At 57.3% G+C, this 22423-nt stretch overlaps 5 protein-coding genes and 4 non-coding genes across 15 annotated transcripts in view; 6 read left to right on the plus strand and 3 right to left on the minus strand.

Annotated features, from left to right (window-relative positions):
• The window catches only part of SUPT6H (SPT6 homolog, histone chaperone and transcription elongation factor), a 38642-nt gene extending 37300 nt beyond the window's left edge, over positions 1-1342 (plus strand). For both annotated transcript variants that reach the window (XM_001368695.3, XM_007485600.2), the window contains exons 36-37: positions 88-278; positions 664-1342. In XM_001368695.3, the coding sequence (XP_001368732.1) occupies positions 88-278; positions 664-850 (378 nt within the window). In that variant the 3' untranslated portion in view covers positions 851-1342. The remainder of the gene's footprint in view (positions 1-87; positions 279-663) is intronic.
• Positions 1343-1959: 617 nt separating this feature from the next.
• On the minus strand, positions 1960-3542 carry PROCA1 (protein interacting with cyclin A1). The gene is made up of 4 exons (XM_007485599.3): positions 3200-3542; positions 2961-3093; positions 2723-2857; positions 1960-2626 (listed from the first exon to the last, which is right to left on the minus strand). Exons 1-4 carry the CDS (start codon positions 3366-3368, stop codon positions 2176-2178), a joined length of 888 nt encoding a protein of 295 aa, XP_007485661.1. The 5' UTR covers positions 3369-3542; the 3' UTR covers positions 1960-2175.
• A 919-nt stretch (positions 3543-4461) lies between these two features.
• Positions 4462-13469, minus strand: RAB34 (RAB34, member RAS oncogene family). Of its 4 annotated transcripts, none has more exons than XM_056819532.1 (11): positions 12591-13469; positions 11499-11622; positions 11129-11220; positions 9398-9528; positions 8680-8781; positions 8173-8237; positions 8048-8099; positions 7661-7742; positions 7495-7585; positions 7241-7348; positions 4462-6989 (listed from the first exon to the last, which is right to left on the minus strand). In XM_056819532.1, exons 4-11 carry the CDS (start codon positions 9514-9516, stop codon positions 6922-6924), a joined length of 687 nt encoding a protein of 228 aa, XP_056675510.1. In that variant the 5' UTR covers positions 9517-9528; positions 11129-11220; positions 11499-11622; positions 12591-13469; the 3' UTR covers positions 4462-6921. The 4 variants fall into 4 exon arrangements, with proteins under 4 accessions (XP_056675510.1, XP_056675507.1, XP_056675509.1 ...); XM_056819529.1 differs by having other exon boundaries at positions 9398-9466; positions 12591-13462; XM_056819531.1 differs by having other exon boundaries at positions 9398-9463; positions 12591-13460.
• A 1278-nt stretch (positions 13470-14747) lies between these two features.
• RPL23A (ribosomal protein L23a) lies at positions 14748-18802 on the plus strand. Of its 2 annotated transcripts, XM_001375960.5 has the most exons (5): positions 14749-14906; positions 16607-16784; positions 17745-17921; positions 18366-18435; positions 18743-18802. In XM_001375960.5, exons 1-5 carry the CDS (start codon positions 14882-14884, stop codon positions 18755-18757), a joined length of 465 nt encoding a protein of 154 aa, XP_001375997.2. In that variant the 5' UTR covers positions 14749-14881; the 3' UTR covers positions 18758-18802. The 2 variants fall into 2 exon arrangements, with proteins under 2 accessions (XP_056675512.1, XP_001375997.2); XM_056819534.1 differs by having other exon boundaries at positions 14748-14906; positions 18366-18802.
• On the plus strand, positions 16463-16529 carry LOC130457749 (small nucleolar RNA SNORD42). The gene has a single exon (XR_008917023.1). It is a non-coding gene; the product is annotated as a small nucleolar RNA SNORD42 (small nucleolar RNA).
• Positions 17503-17574, plus strand: LOC130457762 (small nucleolar RNA Z17). The gene has a single exon (XR_008917036.1). It is a non-coding gene; the product is annotated as a small nucleolar RNA Z17 (small nucleolar RNA).
• Positions 18219-18287, plus strand: LOC130457748 (small nucleolar RNA SNORD42). Its single transcript, XR_008917022.1, has one exon. It is a non-coding gene; the product is annotated as a small nucleolar RNA SNORD42 (small nucleolar RNA).
• LOC130457763 (small nucleolar RNA Z17) lies at positions 18484-18552 on the plus strand. The gene has a single exon (XR_008917037.1). It is a non-coding gene; the product is annotated as a small nucleolar RNA Z17 (small nucleolar RNA).
• Positions 18803-19474: 672 nt separating the features above from the next.
• On the minus strand, positions 19475-22423 carry TLCD1 (TLC domain containing 1). 2 transcript variants are annotated; one of them, XM_001368726.4, is made up of 5 exons: positions 22250-22423; positions 21646-21885; positions 21207-21289; positions 21041-21123; positions 19475-20176 (listed from the first exon to the last, which is right to left on the minus strand). In XM_001368726.4, exons 2-5 carry the CDS (start codon positions 21834-21836, stop codon positions 19790-19792), a joined length of 744 nt encoding a protein of 247 aa, XP_001368763.1. In that variant the 5' UTR covers positions 21837-21885; positions 22250-22423; the 3' UTR covers positions 19475-19789. The 2 variants fall into 2 exon arrangements, with proteins under 2 accessions (XP_001368763.1, XP_056675511.1); XM_056819533.1 differs by lacking the exon at positions 22250-22423 and having other exon boundaries at positions 21646-22159.

Here is a 22423-nt window from a genome sequence, read left to right on the forward strand (position 1 = left end):
TTTCTCCCTCGTTTATCCCTTTTTTGGGGGGGAATCCACGTTGTCCTTTTTTAATCACTGACATTTCTTCATTCTCTCTTCACCAAGGTGTTCCCCACCCCAGCCCAGCAACCTGTGGCCACCCCACTGATGACCCCCAGCTATTCATATACAACCCCCAGCCAGCCCATCACCACACCCCAGTACCACCAGCTACAAACCAACACCACCCCACAGTCCACCCAAGCCCAGCCCCAGCCCCAGCCTTCCTCCAGTTCCCGGCACCGACAGCAGCCAAAGTAAGTGTATCGGGAAGAGCCAGGAAATGGGGCTGAGGGCAACGAGGACAGGTGTGGGGAAGAAGGAACCTCTGATACCCTGGATTGGACAAATGCCCAGGGCTCTAGGCAGTGCCCTGTATGAGATCCAGGAGAGGGGGTTGGGAGTTGTAGCCACCATGTTTTCATGGTGAAACTGGGTGAAACTGGGGAAGAGCCAGTTACCTTACCAGGGAGTGCCCACTCCACTGGGCCCTCCTTACCGAGTATAGTGTTCAAAGGGAAAGATGGGTGAGCCCCTGGGATGATGGATTAAAGGTAGGTCAGACTGATGTTAATGGGGGGAAAGGACTTGTCTGGGTGGTCCTAGAAGCAGCCCTGACACCCGCCTTTCTGTCTGCCTCAGGTCCAACAGCCACGCCGCCATCGACTGGGGGAAGATGGCGGAGCAGTGGCTACAAGAGAAAGAGGCAGAGCGTCGGAAACAGAAACAGCGGCTGACTCCGCGACCCTCACCCAGCCCTATGATCGAGAGCACCCCCATGTCCATTGCTGGCGATGCCACGCCGCTGCTGGATGAAATGGACCGCTAGGGAGCCTGCCCTGGGACTCTGGACCGAGCCCTCTGATAGCTCGTTTTCTGTCCATAACATGGCGTGACGTGACATTTTCCATGCTGGTCAGCCTGGACAGGTGATGGAGCAGGTCACCCGTGTGTCCAAGTACAGGTGCTAGGTGGCAGCCCTCCCGCTGACCCCCTTCTTGGGTGGAGAAAGGATGGGACTGGAGCGTCAGTTTGTTCCATGGCATCCTGCCGGCTTCTGTACTCCGCAGCTCTGGGGCTGTTCCCCAAGAGAAGAGACATTCCCCTGCCCAGCCTCCAGTTCTGCAGGAGATGCTATTTATTCAGGGGTGGGGGTGGGGGAGGGGTGACAGAGGGGGAAAACCTGACATGGAAGCCAAAACCTGGGCCTGCGCAGAGCCTGGGGCGAATCCCCCCCCTTCCCCTCTGCCTCGCTGCCGCATGGCCACCCTCTCATGGAAGCTTCAACCCTGTCCATTGGAATAAACAGTGTTTCTACAGAGCCTCCTTCCTGGCTCGCCTTCTCTCTCCCTCCTGGTCCAGCAGCACAAGCTCGCAGGTCCCTTTGCTCAGAGCAACTAGGCCAGGTGAGTCGGGGAGCAAGGGAGGCCCCTGGGTTAGACCAGGCTCTTTCCTGGAGCCCATCAGCCAGGAGTGCACCAAGCTCTTTCTTGCTCTCCCTCCAGCCTCCCTCCATCATTAGCCCTGGAGAGGCCTCGGTACTGCTGGGAAATGGGTCGCCACCCCCACCCTGGGCATGTGGAGCTGCCAGGCTTGTCCCGCTCCCCCGCCTCCCTCCCCTACTTTTGTGCAGGACTGCCCGGCTGCTGGGTGCCTCTTTTACAAGCACTTCCTCAAGCTTTGTTAGAGAAGCCTGGGAAAGTGGCCCTTCCCCCCTCCAGAGACACCCCCTGCCGTGCCCAGCAGCATGCCCAGCTATGGCGTCTAGCTGTCAGCCCAGGATGGTCAGCTGATGCCAGGCCCAGCAGAGCTAGTGGGGAAGGGGGCTCTCCCCGCCGGCCCCCCCATCCCTTCTCCAGCTGCTCTCCCTAATGAGCTCGGGCCTTCCCTGGCTCTGGGAGCCGCCCAAGTGAGGGAATGAAGGTCAGCACCCCTGGGGGAACTCTGCCCACAGGCTCTTTATTGAAGGAATCATCCCGATTCCACTCACACCCGGCCCTCCTCTCAGTTCCTCCAGTTCCAGCAGACACTGGCCTCGCCTCCATGGCTACAGCAGCCCGATGCCAGCCGATGCCAGCTGAGGAGCGAAGGAGGAGGCGCCTTGGGCGGGGGCCAGGCTGAGGCTGCACGCTCCTCCCCCACCCTCACAGCGGCTCAGGCTTGGAGAGGGGAGGCCAGCTTTCTTCGATGGCCCTTCCTCCGTCCCCTGTGTGGTCGGGCCCAGGTCTCGGCTTCTGTCGGCCCCTCGGCTTTGGGCTCATCTAGAAGGACATCAAAGCTGGGATCCTTGCCGCCCCGATCAGGCTTCCAGGCTCTGGGCCCCGAGGCTTTGCTGGCCAACTCCTTGGCCAGCTGCAGGCCTGGGCCTGGGTGCCATGTAGGGAAAGAGCCCTTCTTCCTCTTCCTTGTCTCCTTTTTCTTCTTCCTCCCCTTCTTGGCAGCCTTGCCATCCCACGCTGGTGGCAGAGCCTGCCGGGTGGGAATCCCAGGGCCAGGAGCGGCGGGTGGGGATGTGTGGGACGGGACGTGGAGGAGGCCTGCCCCAAACTCGTAGAGGATGGGCTCCCGGAGCACCGCCCGGGGCACGGGGCCGTAGTTCTTACACCTGCAAAGGAATGGGCAGGCCGGCCACGTGGTGCGCCCAGGAGAAGCGTGCCGGCCCGCCCTCCGCCCTCCCTGCCTTTGCCCACCTGCCACTCACCAGCCGTACCAGTAGCGCTCCACACATTGCTCCTCGGGGGTGAGCTCAAAGCAGGGTGCCCGGATGACGTTGAAAAAGGCTTGACCCACCGCGCGGGACGCGTCATCATCCGCCTGCCGCAGGCACTCCTTCAGCCTGCCAGACACCCGGCTCTGAGGGGGCCCCCACGTGCCCCCGACCATCCCTCCCCCATCTGGCATCCAGAGGGGCCCAGCCCGAGGCCCCCTGGGGCACTCACCTCTCGTCGCAGTCGCAGTGGCTGATGGTGTGCCAGCGGAAGTTGTGATGGCCGTAGCCCACGGCGAAGGGGTGGATGACGTGCTGGCACTGGTCATGGGCCCGACAGCATCGGTCTGTCTCCACATACTCCCCTGGGAGGAGGAGGAGAGCCTGGGAGCTCGAGGCATCGCCTCCCCGCCGCCAGCCCCGGGGAAGCCCCTGGTGTCCCCTTTAGCCCTTCGCCTCGGCCCCTCTCACCCAGCTGCTCGTAGCTCTCCGCGTTGTTTCCTGCCCCGCACCACAGGGTGCCGGGGTAAGTGAAGCCTCTCTTGACCCGATGGGGTGCCGGGCTACCCGGTCCACCCTGGCCTCCGGCCATGGCGGTCAGCAGCAGCGGCAGCCCCAGCCAGCAGCCCCGGGAACACATGGCCTGGTCAGTTCTGAATCTCCAAAGGGAGGCTCTCCTCCCCCCAAGCCTTATACAGCCACCCAAGGCCGAGGGTGGCCTGATGGGCCTGGGGAGGGGCTAAGGCCCCCGGCCTGCCCTGCCCCCTCCCCTCCCCTTCTCTCTCCTTTCAAACCCCCTCACCTCCTGGCCCCCCTCCCTTTTGTTGCCATCCCCCCTCTCCCTTTCCCCCTATCCCGGCTCTCCTTTTCCCAGAGGCTTTGAATCTCCATGGATCACTGGAGCCCGGGCTCTTCCCAACTCCCGAGTGGCCCCGGGCCAGCCCTCCCTCCTTGACCCCCGGCACAGGAGGCGAGGTTGGGTGATAATCCCGTCCCGCCTCTCACACCTGGCCATCTCTGCGCCCATCCGGGCCCAGCAGAGCCCGAACAGGCGCTGTCGGAGCCAAAGGCAAGAGCAGAAGGAGTTAAATCCTGCCACCCTGCAGGGGTGGGCCCGGACGAGTTGCCATGGCAGCCTGGAATGGGCCCACGTTGCCCTGCCAGCCCGAGCCGCTGCCTGGCGCCTCTCCCCGGAGCCAACAAGGGGGGAGGGTCTTTGTCTCGGCCACTGGAGAGACCTCGTTCACCCCCCAGCCAGGAGCCTCCTCGGTGGAAGGAGCTCTCGAGGACCGAGGGGGGATGGGAGGCAGGAGGGGCCCTCCTTCCTTTACCCCCACTCCCCACACTGGTGCCCAGGCAAGTGTCGCGTCCTGCTGGCAGGCAGCCCCCATGTCCTCCCCAGACTCTCCTCGGGGCCCCCTCACCCCACATCGGGCCTCGCCCCTGGCTTTCCCACCTGCCCCTCTTGGTTGCTGGCGGGCACCCGAGATAATGGCTCTCTGCGGCTTCTCAGGTGGAAGGAGGAAGGGGGCGAGTCCGTTATGTACCTCAGGAATTCCTTCAAGTCCAAAAACTTGGGGGGCCAGAGCTCAGGTTTCCGGCCCCTTTGGGGGAGGGGATTTCATCCGTGGCCCGAGGTACCTGGTGTTCCCATCAGCCCACACAGAGGGCATGGCAGGCAGGCTGGGGGCCACGGCGGACGGCTCCCCGAAAACAAACGCAGAGGGCCGGTGTTGGAAGCCAACGAATGTTTATTAGGCACCTGCGGTATGCAAAGCCCCGTGTTAGGCACACAGGACCCACAGAAGGGCAGACTGTATAATGGGCAGGTCAAGGCCAAGGTGCTGGGGGGAAACTGAGGCAGGAGACCTAGGAGGGACTTCATCACAGATAATGGGAGAACAATGGGGCACAACGTCCTAAAGGAAGGAGATGGAGGGGGAGCCCAAGAAAAGGGAGCAGAGGGGAAGGCCGCCCCCCCAATATGGCTAAAATGTGGACCACGGGATGGGAAATAGCGAGCAAAGACAGATCACGGAGGGCAGACCAGGGGTGGAAGACCAGTTTGCCTGTGAACCGATATGAAAACCTCAAATTTCCTTAGACTTATAAATGTTGGAAATTTCACCATTGGGATATTTCATACTTGGAAAATTTCTTACTGATAGTCTATTGGAATGGGAACTCCATTGGCATGGGAGGTTCCTCCTCCTCCCTTCTTAAGATTACTTTAGGACAGAAACCTTTTGCTGAACAATGGAAAGGACTTTGACCTATGCTTAAGCATAGAACAGGAATTTCTTTGAGTCTTGATTGATTTTAGAATTGATACAATGGAGATACTTGGAATAAATCTCCACCCTATTCAGTCCTAATAGGATTAAGGGCTGCAGCCTAGATCAAAATTTAATTATTCCAATCTCTACCCTACTCAGGTTAACAGGATTTAGAAAGGGCTGTAGCAAAGGATCAAGATTTAATTATTTGAGAATATGACCTTCAACAGACATGTGCAAAGCCACAGACCTCTGGGTGGTCCTGGGTTAAGCTAGAGCCTCCATTGGCACAGGGAAATTGAGGGACAGTGATTGGTAGATGTGAGAACTGAGGGGAGGGAACTTGGATGGTTTTCCTTAAGGATAGGGGGGTATGAAGACTCAGGGGGGGGGTTGAAAAGTTGGTTGGTGTGGTTGGTGTGTGCTCTGAGAAGCTTGCTCTGAAGGAAGCTGAAGGTGGGGGCCTCTGAGACTGTTTCTCCATTTTGGACACGTGAGTAATAGGGAATTGATCTCTTTTCTTTGCCCCAGCTATCTAAGGCCCTTTGGCCCAGCCTAAACAGAAGGGGTATTTAAGCCCTATTCCCTTCTCTCCCTTTTTCTCTCTTTCTATCTCTAATTCCTTTCTTGCTCCTATTGTAATTAAACTCCATAAAAGGTTGACGGCTGACTTGAGTTTTTCATTTAGGAATTACATAGCTGATTCCTTGGCGACCTTAAATTAATATATATCAGTCTTTTAAACTGATTCCCTTGTTACAGATAATAGCCCAAAGGGATGGAGGGCCTGGGCTGGGGGCTGTTGAGGTGGGCACCTGGACCTCCTGCTGAAGGGGAAACGAGATTAAGCAAGAGGACCGAGGCTGGACCCACGGGAGGACTTTACAGCACAGAGAAATGAAAGGGTTCTTGGAGGCCGTTTACAGATTCAGAAGCCGAGGCCCAGCGAGGTTCATTGTGGGTTCATTGTGGGCCCAACGTTAGGAGTGGCCCGGCCAGGATTCAGCCCGCTTCCCATGGGGAGGTGCCAGGCCCTGGAAACATCGGGGTGAAGGGGAAGGAATCTAACCGAAGACATGGAGGAGGAGGAGGCAAGGCTTGGGCCTGGGACCCGATGCTTGGGTTGCGGTGGATTCCTAGACTGGGGGTCTGGAGAGCTGTATTCTAGTCCTGCCTTCGCCCCTGATTCAATATGGCCTTGGGGAAGTCGCTTCTTCCTCTTAAAATAAAGCTGGGGGTGGGAAGACTGATCTCCGGGGTGGGGTCCCTTCTAGGAACTCTCCGAGCTTGGCCAAGCTCTCCCTTTAAGGATGGAGGGTCAGGCACGCCCTGGAAGGAAAGCTACATCCGGGAAGCCGGCTTACGGAGCATGCGTGACCTTATAAGCAGGAACCTGTTGGTCTAAAGAGGGCCGGGCTCACGGATTGGACCCCATCTATCTCCAGAGGCCCCAGGAAGAGACCCATAAACTCCCAGGAATTTGCAGAATTCTAGCTCTTGAAAAGCAGGGAGAGCCCAAAGTTTAAGCCAAAGGAATCGCTCTAATGGTGGCGTTTCAGGCACCAGTAATGGGTTTGGGGAACGTTCTTCAAGCGCAGCGGCCCAAGTCCCTTTAGATGCCCCCCAACCCCCACGGTCAGCTCTGTGCATCCCTTCAAGGGCCCCCAGACTCCTGCCTCTAAAACCCCAAGTCTGGTGATTCCCAGATTCCCCCTTTCCGGAAGGCACAAAAGCAGGGAAGTGGCCGGCAGGCAGTGCAAAGCTGCAGTGCCGTTCCTGTCCAAAGTCCCCCCCTGAAAAGAGAGATGCGGGGTGGGCCCGGGGTCCTGCTGCCCTCGGGGGAACAGCTCTTTGGTCTGGAAAAACAGTTCAGTGCAAACAGGATGGGCCCAGTCCGAGGGCAGGGCCAGCGCATGCTCACTGGCAGCACTTGGCTCTCTTCTTGTTGGTGGTCAGGTAGAGGTTGCTGTCGTGGCTGTTGATTCCTAGGGGAGGAGAGAAGGCCCTCGAGGGACTCTGCCTGCTCCCCACCTTCTCCCCTCGGTCTTGGAATCCCACTAAGACGGGAGGGCCAGCTGACTGGGCCAGGGTCCCACGGCCCGGAAGTGCCCGAGGCTAGATTGGAACCCAGGACCTCCGACTCCAGGCCTGGCCTAGCCTCCATCCACGCTGCCCCTCTAGCATGTATTATTCCAGCTTGGAGCCTCCCTGATGGTCCTCTGTGCCGGGCACTTACGGACAATGTCGCCGATCCGCCTAGCGTCCGTCTTCTCCAGCTCCGCCAGCACGTTGGCCTCAAACGTCAGGGCCGCCACGCGGAAGAAGAACTCGCGCACGTTCTCACCTGGGGGGAGGGGCGGCATTCGGAGGGCAGGGCAAGGTGGGGCTCCCCGAGGGACAGACGGAAATGGGGAGGGGCTGGGGGCGACCCGGAGGGGGGACAGAGGCCGGAAGAAGGGGGCGGAGCCCGGAGGCCGCCCCGCCGCTCACCGGTGAGAGACGAAACGGCCCAGAACTCGGCCTTCATTTCCTGGGCCATCTGGAGCGCGTCCTTCTCCATCAGTGCGTACTGGGCCGGCGTCTAAGGAGAGGAGCTCGTGGAGGCCTTGCACCCGGCTCCGGCACCCGATCCCAGCCCTAGCCTCCGGCTACTCACGCTCAAGTCCTTCTTGGAGCCCACGAGGAAGAGAAGTGCGTGGGCAGGGTCGTTCTCCTTCAGCGCATCGGCCAGCCACTGTCTGGTGCCCGCCAGTAAACGTGAGCCCTCCCCCTCCCCCTCGCCTCGCCCCAGGCCCTTTCCCCCTCCCCCCTCGCCTCGCCCCAGGCCCTTTCCCCCCTCCCCCCTCGCCTCGCCCCAGGCCCTTTCCCCTCCCCCCTCGCCTCGCCCCAGGCCCTTTCCCCCTCCCCCCTCGCCTCGCCCCAGGCCCTTTCCCCCCTCCCCCCTCGCCTCGCCCCAGGCCCTTTCCCCCTCCCCCCTCGCCTCGCCCCAGGCCCTCCCCCTTCCCTCGGCTCTCCCCCAACCCCCCCTTCCCCAGTACTGTACTTTGTGTGCTCCAAGGAGGCCACGTCATTCAGGTTGAACACGACGATGATGGCTGAGAAAGGGAGAGAAGCAGCTCCAGGAGGGAGCAGGGAGCCGCCCCCCCCCCCTCCCCGGCCTCCCCTCACCTTGGGCTCCGCGGTAGTAAGTAGACGCGATGCATTTGAACCGCTCCTGCCCGGCCGTGTCCCAGCTAAGAGAGAGGATGCTGCGTGTGGGGGGCGGGGGCGGGACAGAGAGGGAAACGGGCAGCCGGAGTCATCCGCAGCCACGCCAGGGAGTGCTATCGGGCACGGAGGAGCCGGACGGGGCGCCGCGACATTGGAGCCGCGGCTTTAAAGGGCCGGACGCGGAGGAAGAGTACCCGAGCTACAGAAGGCAGGCCGGGCCATCCCGGCCCAAAGACCCGACCACAGTGACCGGAACCCCGCCGCCAGCCCTGCCTCTCCTCAGGGGGCTTTAGAGGAACTGAGATCTGAATGGATTGTGGGGCACCGACGGGCACCCAGGGGGCCTGAAGTGGGTGCTGTCACGGGCATGCGGGGACCCCCAGCTCCACATCTGTGATCCGGGGATGGCTGACAAGGCAGGCTGGGCTTCCGGGATGGGAGACGCCCAAGGGAGAGGGCACTCACAGCTGCAGGCTGAAAGGGACTCCCAGCACCTCAAACCTCTCCATCTCGAAGTCCACCCCAATGGTAGCCTTGTAATTCTTGTCAAAGGTGTCTTTGCAAAACCTGGAAGGAAGAAGAGGAAAGCTGAGGAGGTGAGGGCTGGCCCCGGGACTCAGCCAGGCACACACACACTCATCTAGGCACCAGCGCTCACATAGAGGCTTCTCTCTCTCTCACTCTCAGTCTCTCCCTCCCTCCTCTCTCTCTCTCCCTCTCCTCACTCTCTCCTCCTCTCTCCTTCATTCTCTCTCATCTGTCTCTCTCCCTTCCTCTCTTCCTCCCCCATTCCTCCCATCCCTTCTCCCCTCCTCTCCTTTCCTCCCTCTTTCCCTCTCCCTCTCCCTCCCATCCCTTCTCCCCTCCTCTCCTTTCCTCCTTCTCCCCTCCTCTCCTTTCCTCCCTCTTTCCCTCTCTCTCTCCCTCCCTCCCATCCCTTCTCCCCTCCTCTCCTTTCCTCCCTCTTTCCCTCTCCCTCTCCCTCCCATCCCTTCTCCCCTCCTCTCCTTTCCTCCCTCTTTCCCTCTCCCTCTCCCTCCCATCCCTTCTCCCCTCCTCTCCTTTCCTCCCTCTTTCCCTCTCTCTCTCCCTCCCTCCCATCCCTTCTCCTTTCCTCCTTCTCCCTCCCCCCCTCTTTCTCCCCCTGTCTCTCTCAGTTCTCTCCAGCTCTCCTCTCTCTCACCTGTTAATGAGGCACGTCTTCCCCACAGACAGGTCCCCCACCACAATGACCTTGGAGATCTTGAACCTACTGAGAGGAAGATGGTGGTTAGCTCCCTGCTCCTCCTCGAGCAGTCGCATCCACTCAGTTTCCTAAGGAAGGAGGGAGCGGGGAGAGAACTGGTTAGAGAAGAGAAGGAGTTTATGGCTGGAGGCCAAGCCAAGCACAGTAGGGCAGCCAGGCCTCCCTGCCAGGCTGGGAAGGAGGTCCTCCTATGGGCTGAGGGGCACCATCAAGCATAGTGAATGATGAAGGGGGAGGCAGAGGCCGGACTTCAGTGAATGGACTAACCTCTTATTTCCTTAACATGCAATAACATTCATTAAGGGTCACTAGGTAGCTCAGTGATTAGAGAGCCAGGCCTGGAGGCAGAAGTCCTGGGTTCAAATCTAGCCTCAGATACTTCCTAGCTATGTGACCCTGGGCAAGTCACTTAACTCCCATTGCCTAGCCCTTACTGCTCTTTTGTTTTGAACTGATAGTTAGAATCCATTCTAAAACAGACAGTAAGGGTTTTTTTGTTTTTGTTTTTTTTGGGGGGGTTGTTTAAAGCCCTTATCTTCCACCTTTAGAACCAATAGGGTACTAAGGCAGAAGAGGGCTAGGCAAAGGGGGTCAAGTGACTTGCCCAGGGTCACACAGCTGGAAACTTTCTGAGGTCACATTTGAACCCAGGACCTCCCATCTCTAGGCCTGGCTCTCAATCCACTGAGCTACCCAGATGCCCCCATTTTTTTTTAATTAAATTAAAAACAACACTCACTGGACTAACACAGCTAGGAGACATGGTCTCCGGCCCACAACCTGCTTCTGGGAGGATTGTTCATCCCCCTTCCCAGTAAATGCCAAGATGAGAAATTAAAATCATCCGTGTCCCAGTGTGTCTGAGTGTGTGCCAGAGCCCAGGCGTCCTTGTGTCCGTGCACCGATGTGCCTGAAGGAGCAGAGAATGATCTGGGGCTGGTGTGACTAGCGGGCTTCCCAAGGATTGTTAAGGAGGGTCACCCCCGGGCTTCATGGTGATCTCCAATCCGTTTGTCCAGCCCTGACCTCTGTCGGATCTCCAGGCTCACATCTCCAACATTTAGGCCTGTAAGCACGCCTTCCTCACTTCCCTGTCCCCTTCCCTCCTCTGATGCTACCACTGCCCTGGTGGGGACCCTCCCCCACCCCAGTCCAACCTGATCGCACCCCCCTCCCTCCATAAACTCCAGCGGCTCCCTATCACCGACAGGCTCAGATAGAAGCTTTGCTTGGTTTTTAAGGCCTTTTAGAACCTTTGACATGGTCCAGCTCTCGCACCATGTCCCTCTTCTGGCCCTAGTCCCTGGTGGTCTCTCCTTATCTCTCTGGCTTCTGAGGCCCATCTTCTTTTTTAAACCCTCGCTTTCTCTCTTAGGATCAATACTGGGTATTGGCTCCAAGGCAGAAGAGAGGTAAGGGCTAGGCAGTGGGGGTCAAGCGACTTGCCCAGGGTCACACAGCCAGTCACCGTCTGCTGTTAGATTTGAACTCGGGTCTTCCTGACTCCGGCTTTTCTTTGGATGCCCGCTTTGGGGGGTTGGATTCAGGCCGGCCCGTTTCTGCCCTTTCTGGATCTCTTTCCCTCCTTCCTGTCAATCATCGGCCCCGCCACAGTGCCCCCTGGGCCGGTGTGCCATGCTCAGCTCCCCGGGCGTGCCCAGCACTCACCCCACCGTGCCTGTCCTCTGCTCCTGGCACGCGCTGCTGACCCGCGGGTGGAAAGTTCTGTTGGAGTGCAGGGCAGCCTCCTTCTTCAGACACTGAAATGGGGGGGGGGGGGCAGCTGGGCGGAGGACCACGCCTCTCTCTGCCCGTCTGGACCACCCCGAAGCCGCCCGGAGGAGCTCCAGGGGCGGGGCGCCGGGCCTTCCCTCCCGAGAGCCCCACCTTCTGAAGCACGGGCGGGCGGAGGAGCCCAGGGGTGGCCGGTCTCCTTTCCCTTCCCTCCCACACACTCCCCATGCCACGGCGCCCCATGGGGGGGTCTCGCTCGCCCTCGGCCCCCACCGGAGCCCCAGACCCCAGAGCGGCCACCCACCTGGGGCAGCTCGGCCAGGACGCGGTCCCTCCGCACCGGAGCCAGGATGTTCATCCTCGCTTCTGGGAGCTAGAGCCTGGCCGGAGGCGGGTGGGGGAAGGGAGCTCCGGGGAGCCAGCCTGGCCTGGGGGACGGAGATCGGCCGAGGTAGCCCCTCTGAGCTCATCCCCCAACACCAAGGCGTTCGTGCGGGCGCCGCTCTTGGACGCGCTGGGAAGCCCCTACACAGACGAATCCCCTCGCCGGACAATGGCCCGGGGTTACGGACTTTCCACCCCGGGATCCAAAGAGAATCTAGCGCGGCAGAAAGTTGGGGGAGGCCCTTCCGGGGTGGGAGGGGGCCCTGCTGTGACAGAGACCCTCTTCGGAAGAAAGCTTGCTGAGGGCAGCGACCCCCCCGCTTTTGTCTGTATCCTGGCACGGAGCTCGAGGAGACCGTGAAAGGCAAGGAGGACGGAACGCTCTACGGCAAAACGGGGGTCTGAAGAACCCCGGGGAGCCACCCTGCCCCCCGGGCCGGGGACGTAACAAAGGCAGTGGCGGGCTCCTGGGATCCCGCTGGAAGGGGCTTTAGAAGGCACCCAGCCCAACTCCTCGCCATTTTACAGATGAAAAAACTGAGGTGGGCATGGAGCTAGGTTAAGGGACTTGCCTAAGGTCCCATGCGTACGTAGCTGGGCCGGGTCTTGAACCTCGGGGCCCCGCTTACAAAGGCTGAGCTTGCTTTCCCTCGCTAAGTCCGCGCGCTGCTGGCCATCTCCGCTCCGCTCAGCGCTGTAACCCGATCCCCGGAAATTCCAGGAACGGAACGGCGCCCCCCCCCCACCTCACCCCCACCCCTCCCGACCTGGGCTCGGGGATTCTCGGGCTGCGTCCGGTGCCCCCCCCCCAGCTACCCGGGGCGCCTTCAGTCTGTCACGGAATCTCCCGGGGCCTGTAGCCCCCTAGAGCTGCTCCCTCCGCGCCCCCGGCCCATCCAGGCTGTGCCACTCCCTCACGGCCCTGGCCTTGCCCGCCGGGGCTAGATGTGGATCGTGCCCTCGGACCACGCAGCTATTCCCCGCGTGGATCGGCGGGCCCTTGCCTACTTACCAGGAGGGAGCGGGACCCCGGGCAAGGTCCAGATCTTTTGGTTGAGGGAGCCTGAAGAAACTTGCCAGAGCAGGCGGGTCGGGGAGGGGAGGAGGGGACGAGGGAAAAGGGAGGAGAGAGAGGGGGGCACAGAGCCGAGGGGCGGCGCCTCCTCAGACTCCCCCGGCAATGAGTCACACAGTCTGCCAGCGGCTTCTGCCCTCTCCCCTCCCCCTAACCCTCTGCGGGGGGCTGCGGGAGGGGGAGAAACGCCGGGTACAGCCGGAACCACTAGGAACTCGGGGCCCGGGAAACGAGCCAGGAGCTACGCTGACCCTTGGTGTGCTTGTGTATGCGCGCGTGTGTGTGCCAGCTCCCCCCTGGCAGAATGAGGGTACCCTCTTCTCCGTGTGTTAACCTCCACCCCTACCTTCAGCCCCATTCTCTCCTTGGACAGGATGACGGCTGAGCCCTTTTTGAAGTCGGGGTGCCCTCATCTTTCCTCTCTGCCCCCCACCTACCCAACAGAACTGTCTAAAGCCTGAGGGGCCCCAAGAGCTCCTCCTGGATTCCTGGGTTCTGTAGGAAAAGAAGGAGTTTGGAAAGGGGTCACAGCATCACCGATCGGCTCCTCCTGCTTTTCTAAGGAACCAAGGGGTGTGGGGAACTCACTCCTTTTTGCAGGCGCCTTCGACTCCCCCTCCCCTTTCTCAACAAGGCTCGTGCCAAGGCCCTACTGGTACTGGAAACTGATGGAACTGGGAGGCAGGCAGGGCAGGAACCGTGGGCGAAATGAGCTGCCATGGGACTGAGGGGGACAGCCCAGTTTAGGCTGTTCTCTAAATGGTCTGGAAAGTCAGAAGAGGAGACTAATTCACCAGAACGACCTGGAATTCCTGGGAGGAAGCAGAGCATTGCACCAGCATTCTGACAGTTTGCAGGATTAGGGATGTGTCCTGAGAACTGGCATTCGGTGTACCCACCTCGCCCCCCCCCCCACTTTGGAAAAGTCTAGCTATCTCAGCTGCTCTTTCTTGGCTTCTGTATATTGGAGGGGTTAATTTCTCTTCTCTGGGCTGAAGTCTCAGGCATCCTTGCTCCAGCCATTTCTGCTCCAAAATTCTCCCTAGGTTTCTTCCACTTGTCTGCAACTACAGTCTCTCTCACTTCTCAGATCTCTTCCTCCCTCCCTCTCTTCCTTCATTCCTTCCCCCTCTCTTCCTTCCTTTCTCCCTTCCTTCCTTCATTCCTTCCCCTTCCCCTTCCCTTCCTTCCTCCTTCCCTCCCTCCCTCTCTCTCTTCCTTCCTCCCTCCCTCCCTTCTTTCCTTCCTTCCTTCCTTCCTTCCTTCCTCCCTTCCTCCCTTCCTTCCTCATTCCCTCCCTCCCTCCCTCCCTCCCTTCCTTCCTTCCTCCCTCCCTCCCTCCCTTCCTCCCTTCCTTCCTCCCTTCTTCCCTTCCTCCCTTCCTTCCTTCCTTCCTTCCTTCCTTCCTCCATTCCTTCCTTCCTTCCTTCCTTCCTTCCTTCCTTCCTTCCTTCCTTCCTTCCTTCCTTCCTTCCTTCCTTCCTTCCTTCCTTCCTTCCTTCCTTCCTTCCCCCTCCTCTGCTCACTTTCCCCCTTTAATGACTACTAAATATAAGGCACATAAAGGAGAGGCAATCATTGGGGTTTAGAGGCACAGGACCTGGGGTAGAATTCTGGGTCGGCAATGTACAACCTGGGTGACCTTGGGCAAATCACTTTGAGTGTGATCCTCAGCGGTAACGGTGTGGACATTTGACTAGATGACTTGTGAGGTTGTCAGAACTGATTTTGACTGGCTCAAACCTGGCTCAAGGTACAAACTTAAATAAATGCTTGTTGACTGATTCTGTAGTGCAGTGTAACAAAAAGAAAAACAGTCGCAAAGATCCAGGCTCAAATCCCTCCCTTTTCCACCTCATATAGGCACATTCTGCCCACAGCGCCTGGATAAAGCAAAACAGCTCAGAACTGAGCTCTCAAAACAGCACCTAGCCACCAAATAACCACGTGTCAGCAATAAACTACGTTTCCCATGAAACCTCGGGATCTTGGGAGCATGCTCAATTCGGCGCTCTTCCTTCCGAGATCGGTATGGAACGCGAACTACTAATCCCGACAGGCGCTGCATCGGGTTTCCCGATACCACCATAATCCTCCTCCCCTTAGACTCGGCGTTTTTCCCACAGTCCTTTTTGGAAGCCTTGAATACTCGCGAGACTTGAGCGAGAGTTGGCTCTATAAGCCTGTGAGAAGGTTCGCGGAAGACCCTTTCCTCCTTTTCCTCTAAGATGGCGCCGAAGCCCAAGAAGGAAGGTAGGTGAGGAGTCCGGGCCCGGGGGGGTAGGCTGGGCTCAAGGCGGCAGTGGTGGACCGGCGGGTCTAGTAGGAACCAGAGAAGCCCAGACTTGGTGCTCCTCGGTCTGCTGCCATCGCCGAGGCCGATCCTGGAGCAGCCCCTGGGGCGGACCACGTGTGTTCGGCCAGGCCCGGCGTCCGGGGACCTGAGGCCGGGGCCACTTGGGGAGGCTCTTTTCCCCTAGCCCGGACTCTCCCATTCACCTTTCGCTCCGGCCAAGCCAGGGCTCCTTGTAGGGCTTTCGTTTACGCTTCTGTGAAATGGCGATGTGGGGGCGAGAGTACCTTCTCGCGTTGTCTTCTCCCCGTGTGGATTCCAGCCCGTCCTTGCGGGATAGTGCCTGCAGAGCTCGGTAGGATGCTAGGCTCCGGGCTCGGCTTCCGGCTCTGCAGCGGTTTGGGCCAAGACTCAGTCCCGGAGAATCGTGTCTGATAACTGGGATCTGATCAAGCCGACCATTGGAGAGTCCCGGCCTGTCCTTGGCCTTTCTGCATCCCAGGCGCCTTGCACAGTCCCTGGCACATGCTGGTTATCAGTCGTGCCCGACCCACCGTGACCCCATGAGAGATTTTCTTGTTCCAGATACTGGAACCGCTTACATTTTTCCGTTTTACAGACAAGAAAACCGAGGCAAATGGCGATGTGGCTTGACCAGGCTCACACTGAGGCCAGATTTGAACTTAGGGACCTCATCCCCAGGCCTTACTATGTATCTCCTGATTTTCCCATCTGCCCCTGCATATACTTTTAAGTTTAATCTGCATTATTAGCCTTTCCTTAACTTTTTTTTAAACAGTATTTCCTTAGAATCAATACTATGTATTGCTCTCTTGGTGTCATCTGGCTCTCCCTCCCCTATTAGATCCTTAATCAATATTTACTAACTGGCTATTTATGACCCTGTGGATCCTTTCAAAGAATGAGGTTTTTAAATGAACAAAACAAAACCCACAAGACCACAAAGGAAGCTAATTTTTCTTTCTAAAGGAAACAAGACTGGTTTAGAAATTAGAAAATGGACTTTTTGGGATGGAGAACAAGTTTGATTCCAATTTTTAAAATCTCCAATTCTTGGGGGTAGCTGGGTTGCTCAGTGGATTGAGAGCCAGGCCTAGAGATGGGAGGTCCTGGGTTCAAAAGTCATGTGTTCCTCTGCTTTAGCAGCCCAATGGGAGTGCACAGGGGGTAAGGTGGGTGGCAGAACTGGAGGAGGGAGCACTCAGGTCCCTCCTCTCCCCCTCTCTACACTTGCTGAAGACAGACCTCATTTTACATGCGCCGCCCCCCCCCCCCCCCCAGCAGTCCCATGGGAGCAGGGGGGGGGGGGCTGGTACTCCATCTCTAAAAGTTTGCCATCACTGACCTAGTTAGTCCTTAAGGCGCTCCTCTGCCTTGGAACCAATACACAGTATTGATTCTAAAATGGAAGATAAGGGTTTTTAAAAATAATAAAATGAATCTATAAATCTTCTCCAAACCTGGAGGATCTCACCCTAAAGAACTATTTAGCCTCATGCCAATGATGGAAACATGTATTTTCCTGAGAATACTGATGTTGTCAAAGGAACCACTGATGGCATTGGGGTGGTTAGGAGCAGCCCCTTGTTGGCCTGGAGAATCTTGTAGATTGATTCCCTTTTCCTTCTCTATCCCCAAGCGGTTGTCCCCCCCAAGACAGAGGCCAAGGCCTTGAAAGCCAAGAAGGCAGTGTTGAAGGGTGTCCATAGCCACAAAAAGAAGAAGATCCGAACGTCTCCTACCTTCAGGCGACCCAAGACGCTGAGACTTCGAAGGCAGCCCAAATACCCTCGGAAAAGTGCTCCTCGGAGAAACAAGTAGGATCTTATAACTGTAGACTTATGGGAGGCCTTTGGGAAGGTGGCAGAAGTGGTAACTACTAGGCCAAAAGTATAATTTGTAGGGATGGGCTGTAAACACCACTGCCTGCTTTCCACCAGCACTCATTCATTTGGGTTTTGGTCACTACTACCAATGAGGCATTGGGAGTGGAGAGAGCATGCTAGACACTTCAAGTCTTCGTTTGCCTTTCTCTTTGGTAAAACTAGGGTGGGAGGAGGTTAAAGGATATTCTAGATTTCCACTAATAGTTTGGAGATGTGATGTGGACTCAGTGGAAATGGAAGCATGTGGAGCCAGCAGCCTCACTGCTGTGTGAGCCCATAGGAGCCAGTCTTTCAGGGAGTGTTTGCAGAATAGAGTCTGGGAGTACATGGACCAGTTGCCTTCATTTTTTTGAGTTGAGGAAGTTCCTAGTAATAGTATGTGTCATGATAATCAAAAAGCTTAGTGGCATATTCCTACTCCCCCAGTATCAGGAAGCTTGAAGTGCCTACTCAGATTCTGTTAGATTCTAATTCCACTCTTAGATGTTTCTGAGGGGGTCTCCCCACTCACCCCCAAGCACTTTCTACCTCCAAATTTCTCCTTTGATCACATAAGAAAGTAAATTCTCTCTGCAAATTGTAGGATCATGCCAGTTTGGGAAATGTTTTTGTCTTTGTGGTACCTTCTCGGGATAAGTGCTAGCATCAGGGTGCAGATGATGATATCTATAGCGACCAAAGTCTGAGTAAAATGATAGGCAACTTCAGTGTCTGATGCACCCTGCTCTGCCCTAGGATTCTCCTTAGACCCCCTGACAGTAAGAAGGAACAGGCTGCCTCAGTTGGTACTGTGGGGCTTTTTAAGTTTGCATCAGTTGATTAAAAGCATCCCTGTTCCTTCTAGAGTTAGAGGCCTTAGAACTTCCATGTCCCTCCTCTTTCTTTCCCCAGGCTTGATCACTATGCCATCATTAAGTTTCCCTTGACCACTGAGTCTGCTATGAAGAAGATTGAGGACAACAACACTCTTGTCTTCATTGTGGACGTCAAGGCCAATAAGCATCAGATCAAGCAGGCAGTAAAGAAGCTCTATGACATTGATGTGGCCAAGGTCAACACACTGATCCGGTGAGGATGAACTCCCAGACAGAGGGGGCAAAATCTGCTCTTAAAACCCATTTGGGGTTCAGGCAACACAGCAATTTGGGTGGCAGAGGGAAATGGGTGGGTGCTGAAACTTAGCCATCCATCTCAGTTATGTTGAGGTTGAGAGATTTTGGCAGGGAAATGCATCCTGCAATCTAATCCATAAATAGTATGCTTTCTCTTTGCTGGCTAGTGAAATTTTACTGCCATTTTAACTCTGGTCTTCCTGACTGCAGACAGAGCTCTTATCCAACTAAGAGGTTATTGTTTCCAGGATTCATGCAAATAATGGAAAAATATCATTTTACCGGAAAAAAAATGATGCTAACAAAGGAACCACTGATGCATGAGGCAGGCATAAAAGGGGATAGGAGCCTCAGGGAGAGGTGCTGCAGTTAGGTACTAAGGTCACTTTTTCTATCCTAGGCCTGACGGAGAGAAGAAGGCCTATGTCCGACTTGCTCCTGACTATGACGCATTGGACGTTGCCAACAAAGTGAGTATATGGAAGGTAGCCTCCCTCTCTGAACTGCTTCCCTCCCTGGGTGCAGGTGATGAGTCAGAGTGACCAAAGCCTGAGCCTCAGTGATTACTCTGCATTGGCTGATGCACCCCATCCAAAATGAGCAATGGGCAGCCCAGTGGAACATCCCGGGACCCAGTTATCCACCCCTACCCCCATTGTGTCACAGGTGTTGGGGGCTTCTTCCCTATGTAAGAGCTTCAAGGTGCTGCTGCCCAGCTAGGGAGGTTTGGCGTCCCCTACGTGCTCTTGGTAACACTTCTGGCTTTTTTCTTTTCAGATTGGAATCATCTAAACTATCCAGCTATCCTGCTCCACCTTCAATAAAACATTTCCAGTATTCAAGTGCTTGGCTTTTCTCCTTAAGGATTGGGGCCCCAAGCAAGGATGGGAATAGAGGTTAATGGCGATTCAGCTTGCCTGTCCATGGCTGGTGACTCACCTACACCATGAAGGGTTTACATGGGGAAATAAAGCCTCACTGCTCTGCCTTGTGGCCTGGAAGCTGGCTGCTATCCCCCAGGGCTGAGGCCATTGTCCTCGGGTTGTTTAAACAGTACCTTCTCACTGCCTGACTACTGCTTATTCCTGTAAGGGGAGCCATTGGGGGAAGGGAAAGCCACCCCCTCTAGTCCAGGGGAAGGAGGGAGAGGGAGCTAGCAATTAGAGAGGGATTGATGGGAGAGAACTGCTACTGGCTTCAGGCTTTGACCTCCCCTGGCCCTAGAGAAAGCTCCGGTTCCAGGTTGGTGCTCTGCCCATTTCTAGAAATGTGGTTGGCCCATTTGTGCCTAACTCCTGGTAGGGCCTTCTAAGTTCACAATCTGAGCTGCCCCTATGATTGGCACAGCATAGTTAACCTGAAGTCAAGAAGTGCGAATCCTGCCACCGACCCACATTCACCCCCATGTGTGACTGGACCAGTATCTTCAAGAGGAGCAGAACATGGTCAAGCTATGAGATGTGAGAGGAAGTCTGGCAGGTCAAAAGATTTGCGATGTGTCTCATAAAGTACTTGTTCTATAGTCTTTATTCCCAAACTACCTTTCTTTGGCCTGGCTTTACCTTCATTGTACCAAGGAACCCACAAAACTCTTCCCCAACCTACTGTGCCCAGAATTTTCTCATCCATTTGCGGCTTTGTTTGACCATAGAAAATACACAGGACTTCCAGGCGGTGTGGTTTTTTGAGGGTGGGCTTTTTGTTTGTTTTTTTAGTATCTTCAATAGTACATATAAGTTGGTAGAGAAATAGGTGCCGTTGCCAAAAGAGGTACCTATACCACATGGATAAAAGTCCCCAAATTTCCCAAATGATGGGCTGGACCTATTCAGTCAAAAACTTATCTTTGTTACGGTAAGGGGGAGCCCTTCCATTTGAGCAGAAGTCCGATCGAAGGAGGCGAGAGAAATAGACAAGAATCATCATGTCCACCATCAGCAGGATGCCAAGCAGAAAGGCGCCCTGTGTCCTCTGGCCCAAATAGCGGAGGAAATACATGGTGAGGTAGGCCTGAGGGGCTACGCGGAACAGGAAGTACATGACCAGGTTGATGTACTTATTGATCTTGTAGAAAACACTGTCCTGATGGTTGCTGAGCTTCAACATCATTCTTATGGTAAGGAAGATGTTGCTGATTTCCACTAAGAGGATCAGGACTCCACCTGCCACGAAGCTGCCCTTAAAGACGCCCGAGGAAAAGGCAAAGATGGCCTAGGGTCGGGAGATTGGCAACAGAACAGGGAGCATTAAAACAAGTACACCACACAGCCAAAGACCTTGCCAGCTAAGGGGTGACATTTTCAAAGTGAAGATGACATGTTCTGGGGTGGCAGTTTGCTTGGCCCCTGGGCTACAGAAGAGCTGGAGGCTGGACTTCTATAGAGCTGGTTTCCTCTGTAGGCCTACTATTTTGTATTCAAAAACTTTCTGAGATGGGTCATAGGAGGAAGAGACAGAAAAGCCCATCCAACACCGATGGAAGAAGTTCCCCGGGGTGACCTTGAGCCCCCATCTTCCCGGCTAGGGCAGCTACGCTAACAGACAACTTAGTTTTCTCTCAGGGCACAGGAAGCTGGTAGACCCGGTTGGACAGCCACAGTGGGCAAGGCAGACATGTGGGTACATGCAAAGGGCGCTCTCATCTGTTGCCCAACCCAGCTCCCTGAGGCCTGGGTGTTAGTTCCCAGTAACTTGTCCCCCTCCCTCTGGGAGGCCTGCAGTTCCTCGATGGTTCACACAACACTCCCTTGTTTCCCTTGTAGTCTGCCTGGGCTCAAGTCTTCCTTCCAGAGTGTCATGTGTCAAATAATTACAGGAATACCAATAAGCTCCGTTTCTCTTCAGAGCCCAGATTTCTACTGCCAGCCCCTTGCAGGTGGGAAGAATGCTTGGCTCCGGAGCCCGGGAAGGTGGGGAAAGGACCCTGGGAGAGCTCTCGCCTCTGGAACAGTGTGTTCCCAGGGACGATGAATGCTATCCCACCCTCCAGGATGGGGACAAGAAGAGCTGAGCAAAGATCGGGGAACTGGACGAGGCCTTCCACCTCCCTTTCCCACTCCTTTGCCTCTCACTCACCAAGACATGGTGGAGCAGATATTCCCAAGAGGCCTGGGCCTGCTTGTTCAACACGATGTCCAATGAGTCATGGATAAAGTAGCCTGAGAAAGGAGAAAGCACGGCGTTGGCCCCACTGGGGGTCTCCACGGTAACAGGCTTGGCCCTGGCTCTAGCCCGCACCTACCGGTGGAGAAGCAGACGAGGAAATACCCGGAGAGAGATGATGCGGTCTCAATTTCCACCAGCATCTCCGGGGTCTCCCAGACACTGCGGGAGAAGGGAGGGCGTTGAGGTGGGACCCAGGGGAGATCCCTGGGCCATCAAGGCTCCCAGTGGGTGTGCGTGCTGTGGGCGGGGAGGTGTTCCGAGGGGCCGCCCCTCCTGATTGGCCGTTGAGGAGGTGGGCGGACCCGGGCGCTGGGCGGGGCTTGGGGCTAGGCCAGGTACCTCTGGTTTCCCAGGTGAGAGTCCCGTGTCCCTTCACCCCCGCCTCCCCGCTGTCCTCCTCCCTCCCGACATCCCCGCCTTGCTCTCAGTTGGCCGGGGTTCCAAAATGGGAATCAGGTGAGCCTGCCGGGCGCGCCCCACCCCTCCTGAGTCTGGGAAGCCCCCTCCTCACTCACCAGAGCAGTGCCCAGAGTCCGGACACTATGGAGTGGGCGAAGGAGACTAGCAGGTTGCGCCAGCGCCAGGTGTGCAGGGGGTTGCCCCGCACGTGGACAGGCAGGGGAAGGCGGGACAGCACCCGCAGCCCGGCCCGGAAGGTCAGCGTGGTGCCCAGCAACAGCAGCGAGGGGTACAGGAGCAGGGGCATGAGGCCGCGCTTAGGCGCCTCGGCCGGCGCCGCTCCGGCTGTGCCGCGTCTGCCGGGGCGACCTCCGGGCGGTCAGGGGCCGCCCCCCGCCGCCGGCCCCTCAGGCAGGCCGGCCCCTCCCCCGCGGCGCCTCTGCTCCCGCCCCCTCTGGCCCTCCGCCCGCCAGCCGTCCCGGAGCTCCGCCCGCACTCTCGCAGCCCCTAGTTCGCTCAGAGCCAAAACCCCTAGGAGCTGCCGGCCCGGCCCCTCCGCGGGCAACCCCCACCCCCGGCTCCGAAGGGAGCCCCCGTGGCGCGGCGAGGCGCGGCCCGCCCCTCCCCAGCAGCTACGCAGACCAACTTTGCCAAGTTATCCCGAGCGGGGCCGGCGCGAGCCAGGAGCTGCCGCCTACCGCCCCGTCCAGGCCGGCTCACCTGCAGAGCTCGGGGAGCTGGGAAGCCGCGTGCTTCGGCCGCCTCCGCGGAGGGTGGCTACCGGCGCTCGGGAGCGGGAGCTATTGCCTCGGCCGCCCGGAGAGGGAAGGTTGTGAACCGGCAGAGGGGACACCCAGGGATTCTTTCCGGCTTCCCTCCGCCCCCTCCCCGCCC

This window comes from Monodelphis domestica, chromosome 2 (genome assembly GCF_027887165.1).
Source record: "Monodelphis domestica isolate mMonDom1 chromosome 2, mMonDom1.pri, whole genome shotgun sequence".
NCBI lineage: Eukaryota > Metazoa > Chordata > Mammalia > Didelphimorphia > Didelphidae > Monodelphis > Monodelphis domestica.

Excerpts from the sequence above, each read along its gene's own strand:
- PROCA1 (XM_007485599.3), bottom strand. The coding sequence starts at position 3,368 with ATGTGTTCCCGGGGCTGCTGGCTGGGGCTGCCGCTGCTGCTGACCGCC. Across the intron at positions 2,858-2,960 it reads CACTGCGACTGCGACGAGAG|GCTGAAGGAGTGCCTGCGGC; the intron begins GTGAGTGCCCCA and ends GGTGTCTGGCAG. Across the intron at positions 2,627-2,722 it reads GAGCGCTACTGGTACGGCTG|GTGTAAGAACTACGGCCCCG; the intron begins GTGAGTGGCAGG and ends ATTCCTTTGCAG.
- RAB34 (XM_056819529.1), bottom strand. The coding sequence starts at position 11,552 with ATGAACATCCTGGCTCCGGTGCGGAGGGACCGCGTCCTGGCCGAGCTG. Across the intron at positions 11,221-11,498 it reads TCCTGGCCGAGCTGCCCCAG|TGTCTGAAGAAGGAGGCTGC; the intron begins GTGGGTGGCCGC and ends CCCCCATTTCAG. Across the intron at positions 8,782-9,397 it reads AAGACGTGCCTCATTAACAG|GTTTTGCAAAGACACCTTTG; the intron begins GTGAGAGAGAGG and ends TCTTCCTTCCAG.
- RPL23A (XM_056819534.1), top strand. The coding sequence starts at position 14,882 with ATGGCGCCGAAGCCCAAGAAGGAAG. Across the intron at positions 14,907-16,606 it reads GCCGAAGCCCAAGAAGGAAG|CGGTTGTCCCCCCCAAGACA; the intron begins GTAGGTGAGGAG and ends TCTATCCCCAAG. Across the intron at positions 16,785-17,744 it reads AGTGCTCCTCGGAGAAACAA|GCTTGATCACTATGCCATCA; the intron begins GTAGGATCTTAT and ends TTCTTTCCCCAG.
- TLCD1 (XM_001368726.4), bottom strand. The coding sequence starts at position 21,836 with ATGCCCCTGCTCCTGTACCCCTCGCTGCTGTTGCTGGGCACCACGCTG. Across the intron at positions 21,124-21,206 it reads CCTCGTCTGCTTCTCCACCG|GCTACTTTATCCATGACTCA; the intron begins GTAGGTGCGGGC and ends CTCCTTTCTCAG. Across the intron at positions 20,177-21,040 it reads ATCTGCTCCACCATGTCTTG|GCCATCTTTGCCTTTTCCTC; the intron begins GTGAGTGAGAGG and ends TCCCGACCCTAG.